This window comes from Rousettus aegyptiacus, unplaced genomic scaffold, assembly GCF_014176215.1.
Source record: "Rousettus aegyptiacus isolate mRouAeg1 unplaced genomic scaffold, mRouAeg1.p scaffold_m13_p_3, whole genome shotgun sequence".
In the NCBI taxonomy this organism is placed as follows: Eukaryota; Metazoa; Chordata; class Mammalia; order Chiroptera; family Pteropodidae; genus Rousettus; species Rousettus aegyptiacus.
The window spans coordinates 20281849-20296516 of NW_023416306.1; the positions used below are offsets into that span (position 1 = coordinate 20281849).

Here is a 14668-nt window from a genome sequence, read left to right on the forward strand (position 1 = left end):
AGTGGGGAGCCCAGCTGTCAGACCTGCCCCCGGTTGATGTTTGATTTGGAAATTTCTTAGGCCTCAGTCCCAGGGGCAAGAGCCAGGGGATAAGCTGTAAGAAGAGACAGCCGAAGTGGAGTGGACATAAAAGTCTCCAGCATCCAGAAGCTTTAGCCACTTGTTCATTCATCCATAAATATTTATTGAGGACTCTTATGTGCCGATCCCTATGCTAGACACTGCACAAGAAGACTTCGGAAAGAACAGCTCTTGATTTCTGCATCTAAGAGGCTCACGGCCTTGTTAGAGAGTCGGACACCACGGCAATACCTTTCAGTGACTGCAGTGGTAAGGAAATGCTCAGGTGTGGTGCAAATCTGGAATAGAAGCCCTCATCTAGCTTGGGACAGCCAGGAGGGCAGGAGATGGTAGTGAAGCTGAAACTTAAGGAAGAGCCGAGTGTAACCCCAGAAAAAAGACCAGCATGGTGTGTTGAGGAACCACTGTGATTTGACAAGAATTGTCTCAGTTTCCTATTGCTGCTGTAACAAATTAACAAATTGGTGGCTTAGAACAATAGAAATGTATTCTCTTGCAGTTCCAGAGGCCAGAAGTCTGAACTGAATCTTGTGGAGCTAAAATCAAGATATTGACAGGGCTGTTTTCTTCTGGAAACTCCAGGAAAGAGGACCTTTCCTTGCCCCTTCCAGCTTCTGGAAGCTGTGGGTATTGTTTCTTTGGCTCATGGCTTCATCATTCTAGTGTCTACCTCTGTGGTCAGACGGCTTCACCTCTTAAGTAGTCTAATCTCTCTCTCTTCCTCTGATAAAGATACTTAATCTTATCTGCAAAGTGCCTGTTACTATGTAAATTGACAGGTTTTAGGGATTGGGACCTGGATATCTTTGCCCGCCACATTGCTGGGCGGGGTAATGGGAGTGGGAAGAGGTGAGGCAGGTCTGTCACCTTGAACCTTGGAAGTCCTAATAGAGCTTGGACACTTTCCCACAAGATAAGGAGGCCGTGACGGGATCGAATTATATTTTAGAAAGATCACATTGGCTGCAATGTAGAGAATTAATTGGAGTGAGCAAAAGGGCAGACAGACCAGCTAGAGGCTGCAGTGACATCAATATGGTGGCAAGAGTATACAAAAAGGTGACACTTAGGATTCAAAATCAGCCAGACTTGGAAGATAGTTTGTATAAAGAAAGAGGGATTAGTCTGGGCAACTTGAAATCACCCCCCCATCTTCCGGTTTTCTGTCTTGCTCCAATTTGCAGTAGAAGGCTGACTGTTGCATGGCTTCAGCCTTAGTTGGAGTATATTGTTTGGAGTAGAGCCGAGGAAGGGACAGGCTGGGAATTCCAAATCCTGATCCATAACTCAAATTTCAGCCATTCCAGATAAAACGTTTCAGTTAAAATCACTTCTGGCAAGACGAAGAGCCAGCCACTTTTCAGACCAGCAATTCCGGCTTTCAGCGATAATCGTGAATCACAAAATTTACCTTGTAGATGCCCATTTTCTCTACCAACCTTCTCCCCACCCTAGAAGAGAAAGGGAGAGAGTTACTTTGGTTGCAGATTTTAAAAAAATATATGTTTCTCCCCCTCCCCCTGCCCACCTCAAAGACCTTCCCAAGGTTTTTTAATTTGTTTGTTTGTTTGTTTGTTTGTTTATTCATCTTGCCCTTCCCTGGGTGAATGGGTCTCAAATTGGGTTGGTTGAATCAACTGATAATCTTTTCATCGACTTTTTTACAGGCTGATAAAATTGTCTTTGTCAACATGGCATAGAAGTTTCGCTGCAGCTGGATAGCGCAGTTGAAAGGACAGGAACCCAGACTAGAAGGACAGGAACCTGGAGGCAGGAAAGGCTATAATCCACTCGGTGAACTGGCAGGACCTGTGCTGTAAGTGGGGTCATATGTCCAGCATGAGAAGAGGAGAGATAAGGGGGAATAATTAGGGAGTTAGGCAGGGCCTGACGGTATCAGGCTTTTTTGAATCATTTATTCTCAATCTTGAGATGTTTTTTTACTCTTATAGTTAGTTATCACACACACACTGTTTTCTTCTAAACCAGTTATCTACATTTTGAGTCTGCCAGTTTTATCTACTATCAGATAATCAATGATTAGTTACAGTAGGGAAAGCAAATACATGTCGTCTTGTGTACCTACTTTGTTCAGTGAGTAGTGGTTCCCTAGAATATCCTGCTGAGAAGGATTTTGAAGCTGCATCTAGGCTCAGTGGGAAGTATTCCAGTGGTTGATTAGCAATGTCTGCTATAAACTTTGCTAAAAAGTGGTAACTCATATTTGGAATCGAATGCATGTGAGTACATTTTCACATGGTTTCTTTTCCAGCACTGTGCATACTACTTTCTACATAATGTACACACTCCATTGTGAGCACTGGACTTTGTACAAAGCAGGTGTTTAGTACAACTCAGTAAACGTTTATGGAGACAAGTGGAGGAATCCGAAGATGACACAATGCATTGTAGAATTTTCTCCCTACCTGTGTTTGTTTTATCTCTGGGGCTGTTATCTTGATACCTTGGGAGTCTGTGGACATTAATTGTTTAAGAGATGCCTCTTGGACAAGAGATGCCTCTTGGCCTCTAGGACAAAACGAAGTCACCCTGATAGCTACTAGCAGATTCTCACCATGTCCCAAGCATTGTGCTGCTGCTACTTTAGACACAGTCTCTCATTCCATCCTCACATCTACCAACGACGTAGGTATAATTATTTTATAAGCCAGAAAGCTATTTGTTGCAAGAAATGTAAAACCAAACTGAAACTGGATTAAATGATTAGGAATTTCATTGGTTCAGGAGGGCCAAAAGCAGTGTGGTTCCTGGGCCAGCTTGATCCACTCCTCTGAATGTATTTTACCTCCACTGCACCCTGGATACTCATAGAGTCTGTTCTTCCCTGAGGTCATTGGAGTGAGTTGTGTGGGGCCAACAAGGAAAACCCAAGTAGCCTTGTATTTTAGAAGAGCTGCCTAAAAGCATATGCCCTGTGCGGTGGAGATTTGAGTGAACTGCATGTGCTCTTCTCAAGTTGTTTGTAGGCCCTACATCCCAGTATTTTGATTTTTCTCTGCTTTCAACTATAAAGAATACCTAAAGAAACATCCCTATGGTTTCAACACTATTTCTCACAAGAAGTACATTTTTTTAAAAAAGGATATCATTCATTTATTCACATATTCAGCAAACGCTTACTGAGTTTCTAACCTGTATGGCAAATGTCCTATGCTGTGCCATTTGCTGAGGACACAGAAATGACTTAAACTCATGAAAACCACTGACGTTGACTGCAGTGTTGGTGAATGCATTCATAGAAGGATGAGCAAAATCCTGTGGGAATCCAGCCTTGTGTTAGGCCATATAAATGGTGTAAGTTTCCAGTGCCTCAAACTTCATTTCTGTTAGAGTTCCAGTCATGACTAGAAATTCTATCGGAAACCTGTCAGTTCTCTTGGTTTGGCCATTATAACAATTTTGAAATGGTCAGCAATTTTGCCTTTCACAGAGACTTGGAGCAGAGCACTATGACAGGGCATTTTTGATTTGCTGAGCTGGGGTCCCAACACAGTTTAAGCCACATTACCCTGCCCCTCATGGCCAATGCATACATGTCAGTTTCTATTTGCATCCATTGATAGATGCTTTTGTTATGCGACATGGGATCTTTCCTTTTGTAACTGGTTGGAGGAAGACAGAAGGTGGTTTGGTCTTTGTTCCCTCACTGACCCTTTGGATGGTTTTTGAGCCCTTGTGGTTAGAGGACTCAAGGTCGGACATGGAAGAAACTCTTCGTGAAAGGAGATATAATACATTGGGCACAGTGATCTAGTTTACGGCTTGGGTGACAAAAGGGCACAGAGTCCTCAAGTCAAGGAGAAGAACTTCCTCCCCATCTCTGAGTGGAACCTAGTTCTGCTTTGGTACCCTGAGGATTAGAAGTTTGGAAGTATCCAGGATCTGGAAATAGTGACACAGGCTCTGGCCATCTTATGATGGATACTGAACTCAGTGAGCTATGTGAGCAGCAGGGTGAACATAGGATGATTGGCGGTTGACTCATGTCTCTGGGTACATGTGAAGCATCCTTTTGGGATTCCCCGGATATTACTGAAGACTTTTTGAGAGGGAGACTGAGGCACCGTTTTTCTATAAATGGGAGCTTGAGTCAGTGTAAAACAGAGACTAAAAGCAAATGTGACCATAACTTGTAACCATAACATCGACAGGCCCAAAGTAGTTAAGAAGCAAAGCAAAATGTAAGACTACCGAGGTAAAACATTAACAGAGTCAGAGTCCAAAGACCATTTGAAAAACAGACTGATTTGAAACCCAAATATGAGATGGAAAGGAATTATTATTACTTTTTTTAACTTTAAGACTTATTGAAAACAGAAAAGGGATAACTTTCAGGGTTTTGAAGCACTCATATATTGAGTACTCAGTAAAAACCTTTATAAAAAACAAAAATGCTGTTTGAGATGTTTTATTAGCAGGCTTGTGTCCTAGGACCTTCTCAACAGAACAGAAGCAACTTGCACTGTCCCAGAGCTGCTTTTTCCCTTCTGAGACAAGAGCTTCTATTATTACCATTTCCATGTGACAGAGGGGAAATTGGGGTTGGGGCCTTGATTTACCTGACCCAAGGTCTCAAAAACAAAACAAAACACCTGGGGTCGTTTGAGACTCTGATCTAGAGCTTTTTCAAGAGTTGCTCCCATGCTGACACCTACACGGATGATGGCCACCCAGTAGCTGCATTTTACAGTCCTCTGAAGAGCTTTAAAAATATGCCGAAGGATCCCTGTCAGACCAATTAACATAGCAGGCAAGAGAACGGATTTAGGAGGCAGACTCTGAGTTCAAATCCTTACACTGCCACTTACTAGCTGTGTTTCCTTGGCAAGGTACTTGGCTGTGCCTCACTGTTCTTCTTTGTAAAGTGAGGTTAAAAACACCACTTTCTTTGTAGAGTTGTTCTAAGGATTAAGTGTATTACTAGAAATGAGGCCCTTAGAACAGGGACTGACATATGATAATTGCTGTTTAAAATCCTGCCAAATATACCAGGGCAAACACTCTTAAGTGTTTATTAATTAAATCAATAAAATAGGATATAGGGATTGGTCTTTTTAAGTACTCCCCCTCGAGATTCTAATGTGCAGCCTGGGTTTTCAATCTGTGAATGTGCCTCTTTTGAGACTCCACCTCCGGAAAAGTTGACATTAACCGATTGGCGAAAGGAGCCTTTTCCCCCTTCTCTTATAGGATTTTGAGCCCAGAAACCTGTTACTTGGATCCTGCCGGGGACCAATGGGCGAAAGGATTCGCCCTATGCTCTCTGGGAGTGGTAGTTTGCTAAAGGCACTGTACGTGCTCAGTGGCCATCGAGAAACTACAACTCCCACAACGCCGCGCACCGCCCACCCTGCCACTCGCCGATGGCTCTCGTCGGGCTTCCCAGTACCGCCTCTCGGCCGCAGCGGCGGCGGCAGCAGCAGGGGTACTATGGCCGAGGCCGGCGGCGGTGGCGGCGGCGGCGGCGGCGGCAGCCCTGCCGAGGCGCCCAGTCCGCGGGAATCCCCGGGCCCGGCGCCGCGGATTCCGCGCGCGGTTGCGCCGGGCGGCAGCGGTGGCGGCTGCGGGGAGACCCCGCGGACGGCGGCGTTGGCGCTGCGCTTCGACAAGCCCATCAAGCAGGCCTTCTACAACACGGGGGCCGTGCTGTTCGTGTGCCTGTGCTGCGCCGCTGCCGTGCTCGTCTACTTCATCCTGGAGGCCTTCCTGCGGCCGCTGCTGTGGGCCGTGCTGTGCGGCACCTTCCTGCACCCCTTTAAGAGCTCCCTGACGCGCCTGGGCCGCCACTGGCTGCAGCGCCTGCACCGCGCGCACACGCCCATCGTGCTGGCCGCGCTGCTGCTGCCGCTCTGCTTCGCGGACTACGGCGTCGAGGCCCTGGGCGAGCAGGCGCTGCGCCGCCGCCGTTTGCTGGTGCTGCTGGGGGCCGGCGGCCCGCTACTCTACGGCCTCTATAGCCTTGGCAGTTACCTGGGCGTGCAGGTGCTGCTGGCGCACGCAGGCGCACTCATCTGCCGCGGGCTGGACTACTTCAGCAGCCTGTGGGTGAGTGAGCCTGGGCCGGGTCCCTTCGTGGTTCCGGCGGGCACGCAGTAGCCTTCTCTACAGCCCCAGTGCACTGGGGTGCGATCCTGCAGCCCCTTCTCGCTGTTCACGGGCGACCAGAGGTCCACACCTGTGCGGCAGTGTCAGTTTCCGCCTGCCTTCTTATGCACCTGAGGAGCTTGATAAGCTTCCTTCCAAAGAGAGGGAGGGTGTGTTTGAAACAGTTTGCCTGTCCATCGTCCCATCCTAATAGACCCTCTTAGGGGAACCCTGTTAGGAGTTGCTGTTCCGCTTGCAGGTAGGGACTGCAGAGCATCGGCAGGTGGACCTGGATTTATTTTGGTCATGGGGATGGGGCGGGACTTCAGCCGTCTTCAGTTCAGCTCACGTGGGACCCAGTTCAACTTTCTATCCTATCCTACAGATAGGAGAGGTGACTTATTATCCGGCTAAGGCTAGTTAAGGACAAGCAGGGGACTGGTTGGCTCAACTCCTAAAAACAACGCTTTCTTAGTAGTTCGGGGCTAACTCTCAGTTCAGGTGATGTTGGTATACTTAATGCGAGGCACTGGGTGCTGAGCCACCTGGTCCTCTTCCTGGACACACTCCGCTTCTTGGAACAACTTAGGTTGTGCAAGGACTGCTGTACCACAGTACGCTTCCTCTGACTGGATTACTTAAGCAGACTGGATTAAAGATTGTGATTTTTGGATCACCCTGGGCATAGTCATAGAAAATTACAATGCTTTAGAATTGGAAGGAATTTCAGAGATAATTTCGTGACACCTTTCCTAACTCAAATCAGATTGTAGACCAGTTAATTACCCAGTTGTTTAACTGGGGACTGTTAAAAACAAGTGGATATTTAATGCATAAGAAAGCTAATTTGTCAATAAACAGAACTGTTTAAAAATAATTTTATTCACTTCTGTCAGTGTTAAATGCACCTCAATGTCAAGTTCTTATTTGTCTGGCAGAGTTTCGAATTGCTGAAGGTTATTGGTAAAGTGATAATGGATCCCAGAACTCATGTCTTCTCTTGATAGTGCCTCTCAGGTCAATTTGAAAGTTGATTGATATTGCTGTTACGTATTAGGCTTTATAAGGGATTTAAAAAGGAGTAAGGTGTAGGCTCTGACTTGGTGGTGCATATAACACGTAAATTCATTACCCACCAATCATGGACCAGCACCTTATTGCAAGGTAAAAGGGAGGACCTCATCCAGAATTTTGTGATGCTGCGGGTGTGCAACTTAAGTGGTCAGACAGAAGCCTTCACTTCCAAGAGGGCCATTTCCGTGGTGATGGTGAGGAGGGATGTAGAACAACCCTCTTTCACCTCCTGGTGTTTGCTGGATTGTGTGTGGAAGTGATTCTAGAATTAATTTACCCTTTATCACCTGAAGCCTGCCAGTCTTCAGGAGAGGTTTCTGATGTCCAGAGAATGTGATTGTCCCAAAGTCACTCAAATTATAATTCATGGTTCACATTTATGGAGTCCCAGTTCAGTATTCTTTCTCTGTTACCTTTTTTTTTTCATAATTCAGTTAAGTTCATTGAATGTCTCATATAGAAGACAATACATATGCTGTTAAAAAATGTAAAGACTGCTATGACATGTTGCTGTCGTCAAGAAATTCAGTCTTGTTAGAGTCAGACACATTTATAGATTCTAACTTTTTTTGACTTGTTATTACAATTTATTGTAAATTACTGTGGCCATGACCAAGTGGCATATCCAATAAACTAGGAAATTAGAAAAGAAAGTACTAACATAGGTAAATACTGTATATATACACTATCAGATAAATAGTGTAACATAGATGAATAGTTGAATACATGAGTAAATTGTCATGTTTAGTGGAAAATGAAGTATTTCTGGAATTGAATATTTGTAAGGAAGTGCCCACAGCTCAGTGCATATAGTTTTGATTATCTTTTTACTAAAGACAAACCCCATCTTTGAATTTTACTTAAATACCTCATTACAGTTTGTGAACGAGCAGAAGAGAAGGGCCAAGATGCATTAGGCTAGAAGTGTGGAGGAAGGGCAAGCCGATTAAGTGATTTTAAAATGACTTGAAACTCAGCTATTTGGATGAAGTGGTGGGAGCAAGGGAGAAGAGGAGGGGGTAAAAAAAACTATTATAAAAGAGACAGAATGAGTTAATTAGAAATGAGTGTGCAGTGGTAGAGGGGCTAAATTGAGAGTAGAGCCTGGAGGCTGATCTGAGTTCGAGAGAAACAAGGCTTGCAGTCTTGTTTTCTTGAAGCAGCGTGGAGGTGGCTGGGTGTCTAGAAGTGAGGTGTACCTGAGAGCAGAGACAAAGAGTCCTCAGCGCTCTCCCAGAAGAAAGGTAAAAGTAGGTCAGTTGACTGGGCAGGAAGCCCACTTTATCTTTTCTGTCTCATAGTTCACAGCAGGTTTGGTTTTGTAAACCCAAGCACGGCTGCCTGGTATGGGAAAAGTCTTTATGCTTTCTGGACAACTTGTAAATTTGAGTCTGCCGCCGAAGAGAGGTATAGATAGAGATGCAAAGAGAAAAGTTACATTTAAGCAAATCTACATTTTGGAGAGCTGACAGTTCATACATTTAAGAAAACTTTTGAGAGCTATGAACCAGGCAATAGGTTAGGTGCTTTCATGTGTGTTATTTCATTCTCGATCCTGTGAAGAAGGAGGGGGGGATTTCACAGTTGACAAGACCGATCAGAGGTTGATCTATTCTATTGGTAAATGATATTCAACAGACCTAACTACAATCGAAGTCCCTTTGTCATTCTTTACAAAAAATATAAACTGCTATGACATATATCATACTGAACTCTGTTGGTAACTTGCTTCAATAAGGATTTCCAAGTTTTGCCCCAATGCGTTGTGTTTAAATTTTTTATCTTTTTTTCCCTCTATGAATCGTTTTTAGCAATTAGGAAAAAAATGCAAGAATATCAGGGTTGGACTAACCACACATGTTCCCCCAAAGACCCCTGAGTCATCTAGAAACCTCAGTCATCTCCTTTCTCTCTTTTATCCTTGTTTCTTAATTTCCAAGTACTGGTTAGTTTTCCTTTGTAGTGCCCCTGTTTTCCTTTGTTACCGGTTTATCTTTCCAGTTCAGCTCCTCTTCATCTCACTTTTGGGTTAATTCAGCCTCCTAGCCCTTTTCCTTGACTTCAGTCTCCTAACACTCGTCCTGCTTACAAATGAAAGACTAATCATTATGGTATGAGTAATTCTTTTTAAACAGTTTCAAATATGTTAGAATATTGTACCGACTTAGCAATTTCTAAACACTTAAAAATCATTGGTTGCCCCACGTTCACATGTGACTCAGTCCTTAGGGTTCTTGGCATCTCCCCACAGTGTAGAGGTGTCAAGATAAATCTGAAAAGCTAATGGCCTCCCCCGCCCCACTATTTTTCTTTGCTAGGAGTATTTTAGTTTCCTGTCTCCATTAGTTCAGACTTGTTAGAAAAATCCAAAGACCTGTTAACAGTTTTTGCAATAGTAATAATAGGTTTGTGTTCTCCAGGGTCTCTATTCCCATTGTTTCCATTTTACTTATAAAGAAGCGTGAGGTAGGAAGAACAGTGGTTGAAAGATGAGAAGAGTGTAAATTCTAAACTGAGCCCTGTCAGTAACTTGCTTTGTGACCTTGAACAGACCAGGGCTTTTCTGTGGGCTACTACTCAACACCAGTTGTGCAAAGTGTGAGACTAGCTTGGACGATTTCTAAGGTTCCTTGATGTTCAATTTTACACATCAAATGAGTTTGGCAGTACTGCCAGTGAGGCTCTTAGGAAGTGTACACTGGCCATCCAGGCCTCTTCCATTCCACTTCTGAACTCTTTAAGGGCTTGTTTTGGCTTGCCTGGCAACAGTAAGGAGGAAGATATCCATCGCTTAGGTTCCTTCTCAATTAAAGATTTTGATTAAAAAAAAATTCTTGACTCTTTAAGTTCCCACACCACAAAGAGAAGAGTTTTCAAAATAGCATTAAGCTCACTTAGACAAGAATGAAGTACCTGATGCAGTAGTTGCTTGTGCTATGATTAGGGCTGTGGCTTCATAACTTGGGAAGACATCTGTTGATTTATAGTCTCGTAAAAGACTTGGGAAATTGTTTTGCAAAAACAAACTAGCCAGGTTGTTTTTTCGGTTAATGCTCAGATGACAGTAAATAAAACAATGACGTAGTCTAAAAGGCAAAATCTACTTACATTTTATACATTTAATATTTTTTAAATCGGAAAACTACATACATATGGTTAAGTCAAATGCAAGGAAAATGTGATTATTAGCTTGCTTTACTTGTAGTGCTAAATAAATACAAAATACTGCAAGTTTTTCTGCAGAATTCTATGTAGTATCTAGCAGACATTATGCAGTCTTATATTTTAAAATGAGTTTTGAATGTCTGTTTTAAAAAAGACACATTGTTTTGAAGAACATGAATTTGGGAAAGTATGCCCTCTTATGTATAAACTGTTACTCATTTTTTATACGGGAAAGAAAATTCATACTAGAGCAGGTTAACTCAAGCTAAGCATAGAGAAAGAGAAAAAACTCTTAAAGGTACACTTTTAGGAATTCATACTAGTAATTATGTATGAAATTTGAATGTGCAAATCCTTATTTTCAGTTTTTTATCTTAAAAATATTTAGTGACTTAAAAAATTGACTCAAGTAAAACATGCTTGTTATATAAAAACAATTTAAGCAACATAGACGTGTATTTGGTAAAAGTGAGTCCTTGTTTCTGCCACCATTCCACTATACAGAGGTTACTGTTACTGATGAATAGTTATCTTCTGTGCCTGTGGGGACATAGAAAGTATAGAATTTTTATTTTTAAAACAAAAATAGGAAAACATATATGTAACTCAGCATCTTGCTCTTTAATCATTGTATTTTGGACATCTTTCCTTATTAACACTTATAGATATACTTCTTTTTAATAGTACTATAGTATAAAAAGTTGTTTTTTCTAGATCCCTTTTAGAAAGCATTCCTGCCAGATTATTTTAGCCTGAATTTGTATTAGGATAATCCAGTAAACATTTGTAAACATTGATAATTGTATAATCATAATGGCTTAATAGAAACTCTGAAAGTGTTTTTATAAATGGCCATACTTTTTGAACTAATAATATTCTGTGACTCTTCTAAGAAAACACTTAAAAATATTGAAAAAAAGTTTATAATCTAAAAGAATTTTTTTTTTTTTAATTAAAAACATTTGTCAGGCCAATGTATAGTGCCAAGTGGGTACTAGACTAATGGGGTCACTTCATAACTTATGTAAATGTCTAACCACTATGTGGTTCAGTTGAAACTAATATAAAATAATAATGAATGTGAACTGTGATTAAAAAATAAAAATGAAAAAATTCACTATTTATAAAAATAGTACTACTCTTAGGAGAAAGTTCAGTACTTGAAGAAATGCAGAGAAGCAAATTACTCCCTGAAGTCCAACCATCCAGAGATAATAGTTTTGAACATTTTGATGAGTATATTTTTACCATTATAAATTTGCACTTGCATGAATTTATATTGTGTCATTGAATATAAATATGCATCACACCTTTGAAAGTATGAAAAACTGTTCCATTGTGGAGATAGCATTATTTAAATAGTCCCCTATTTAGGTTATCAATTTTTCAGTATTTTAAACTGCTACAGTGAACATTTTTATATCAGCACAGTGTATAGTGCTGATATACTCAATTCCGCACAAGTGGAATTGAGTGTATTTAAGTTGTTATTTTAAACTGAAATGAGGTAATCTGTGAGTTTCATTTAGGTTTAGTAGATGAAAACACATGCTTCTCTTTAGACCATGAGTTTCCCATACAAAATCTGAAGTATGCAATCTCTTAGTTTTTTCTCTCCCTGCAAATGATACTGATTCGTAAGTACAGATGAGAAACAAAAATTTTTTGGAGATTGGTTTAAAAGTATCATAGGCTTAAAATCTGGAAATTTATACCTTTTCTGATCCTCTAGTTCAGCTTCTGAGGGCAGTCTTCCTACTTTGTCACCTCTGACTTACGGTCAGCTTTTGCTCACTTTTAGTGATGGTAGTTTATTCCATTTTTAGATAGATATAGTTTGTTAGAAAGATTTATCTTTCTGTTGAGCTGAAATGTGTTGCTTCCTAGTGCCACCTATTATTTCTTCTGCCAGAACTATGGAAAATGAAGTCTGATGCCTTCCCCAGAGGACATTCCCCAGCTATTTGAACACAGCTATCAAATCTTGACATTTCCTTCCCTTTTCTAAGCTAAAACAGTTTTTTTCCCCCCAGCTATATCCATATCTCCTATGTTATGATTTCCATTTCCTTTTCCTTATCGCTAATGTGGTTCAGTAGTGCAAAAGTCACTTACAATCACCCTGATATGAGTATCCTTTTGTTAATAGTCACTCACATCAGTTATACTCCCAGATTCTACAGAGCTAAAAGGTAGCTTAGCTGCCCTCCTGCCATTCCGTACTTGTGCAGTTGAGTAGTTGAGTTTTGAACCTAAACACAGAACTTTGCATTTCCTCTCTTATTAATCTTATTTGAATTAGCCCATTGTGCTAACTTTAGGATATCTTTTTGAATCATAGTCGTCTCAGTTTTTTTACTGACTGTTCCCAATTTTGTGTAATCTATGAGTTTGATTAATAGACCTTCTAATCTTTCATCTAAATTATGGTGTTCAGTAGGATGGGGCTGATTACCCTGCGTAACGCCCATTTATTGTTTCAACAATCTGTAGTTGCCAAAATCAACTGTTATTATTTTCCCTCGTGAATATTGGAGCCACTTTTCCTCTTCTTTCTTTTGCTAGCACCACCCTCATTTTACCTTACGGTTAAGAAAACAGACTCTGGAGCCAGATTCTTGGGTTCTAACCTTTTTGTCACTTTTTATCTGTGTGACCCTTGGGTAAGTCACTTCTCTAAAGTCTCAGATTCTTTAATCTGTAAATTGAGAGTGACAATAGTACTTATTTTCTGGGGTTATGAGAATTAAAGGAGTTCATATACATAAAGCATCAGAACAGGGCCTGGTCTGAAGTGTGATATAAGTGTACTATTATTATACTCCTGTTTTGCTCTGAGCTGCACAGTCATATCTCACATTCTCTGAATTTCCAGGGTTAATTCGTGTGGTCCTTCCAGCCCTAGCTTTTTTGAAGCAGCTGTAGTCTCACTTCCCATGTACTTGTATATCTTGGGTTTAAGATCTCTGTAATATTTCATCTAATAGAATTGCCTGAAGAAACATATTTTAATTTTTTTTATTATAAAAGATTTAGTGCTCATTAAAGACAAGTTGGAAAATACAGAAAAAAGTAAAAGAGAAAAGCAAAATCTTACCACCCAAATACGAGCATTAATTTCTTAGTACCTTTCCCTAGCCCCCCATGAAGTAGATATAATCGTGTTATATATGGGTTTTTTTTTGTATTTTGTTTTTCTTTAATATTCTTAAGAATACTTTTAATTACAGAGTTTTTGTTTGCATAACCTATTTTAATGGTTGCATAACACTTTATTGAGTGAATCATCCATACTTAACCACTTCCCAGTTGTTGAACTTTTAGATTTATCAACTTTTTAATATTCTGAGTTATACTCTGATGAACTTCTTTATATAGAATTTATCATTATTTAGTAAGGTTCCAAAGGTGATTCCTAGATTAGAAGTTATAAATGTTTTTTAAGACCTGAAGACTATTTTTATTGATTGATATGACCAAAATAGGAGGTAGTTTTTTGTTGTTTCTTAGTAATCGTATCATTCTTTTATCTTTATTCTCTGAATCATAGCTTAAAGTTCTTTTTTGTTGTTTTAATTTTCTTTTTCTTTTTTTTTTCAAAATTCAGGTTATTTTAATAAGTTCTTGGTGCTCACGTTGTAGATTATATATTCTTTCCATATTTTGTAAGTGTCCTATTAAAATATAAAGTTATTAGAGAATTTCTGCATAGGCTATGCTGAGTCATTTAGTTTTACTGCAGGGACCACTGAGGAGGGGGCCCTGGCTGATTCTTCTGTTCTGAAGTCTTGCTGTTTCTTCCTTTAGTAATATTTTTTTCAGTTACACTTCTTCAGCTGTGCATATAACTCTGGACTGGGGTCTAACCATCTGTTACCTAGATTATTTCATCAGGGTCACACTTCAGCTGGCTGCCTTCTTTTACCTTTAAAAAATTCTTTTCACTGTATTAAGCATATTTCATAGGCTGTAGTGGAATCCTTTAACCTGATTTTTGTTTTTTCTAGAGAGCTTTTCTTTTCTAAACAATCTATAGAGAAAAACTTTAAGAATTGTACAAGATTAGGCTCTTAAGTCCATGGTTTAAGTTTAAATATTGAATATTTAAGTATCTTTGTGCATACAATAGTTTTTGAACTTTAAAATGTCTTAAATTAAAACTACGTGTTTGTATTTTTTGTTTAAAATATTTAAATAATATCACTACCTGAGATTTCAAATGCCTGTTTATTCTAAAACTTGA

General features: G+C 40.4%; 1 protein-coding gene across 1 annotated transcript in view; it reads left to right on the plus strand.

The window, feature by feature from the left end:
- Positions 1-5330: 5330 nt before the first annotated feature.
- Positions 5331-14668, plus strand: part of TMEM245 (transmembrane protein 245) — an 85183-nt gene continuing 75845 nt past the window's right edge. The window contains exon 1 of the mRNA XM_036238613.1: positions 5331-6147. Within this exon, the coding sequence (XP_036094506.1) occupies positions 5338-6147 (810 nt within the window). The 5' untranslated portion in view covers positions 5331-5337. The remainder of the gene's footprint in view (positions 6148-14668) is intronic.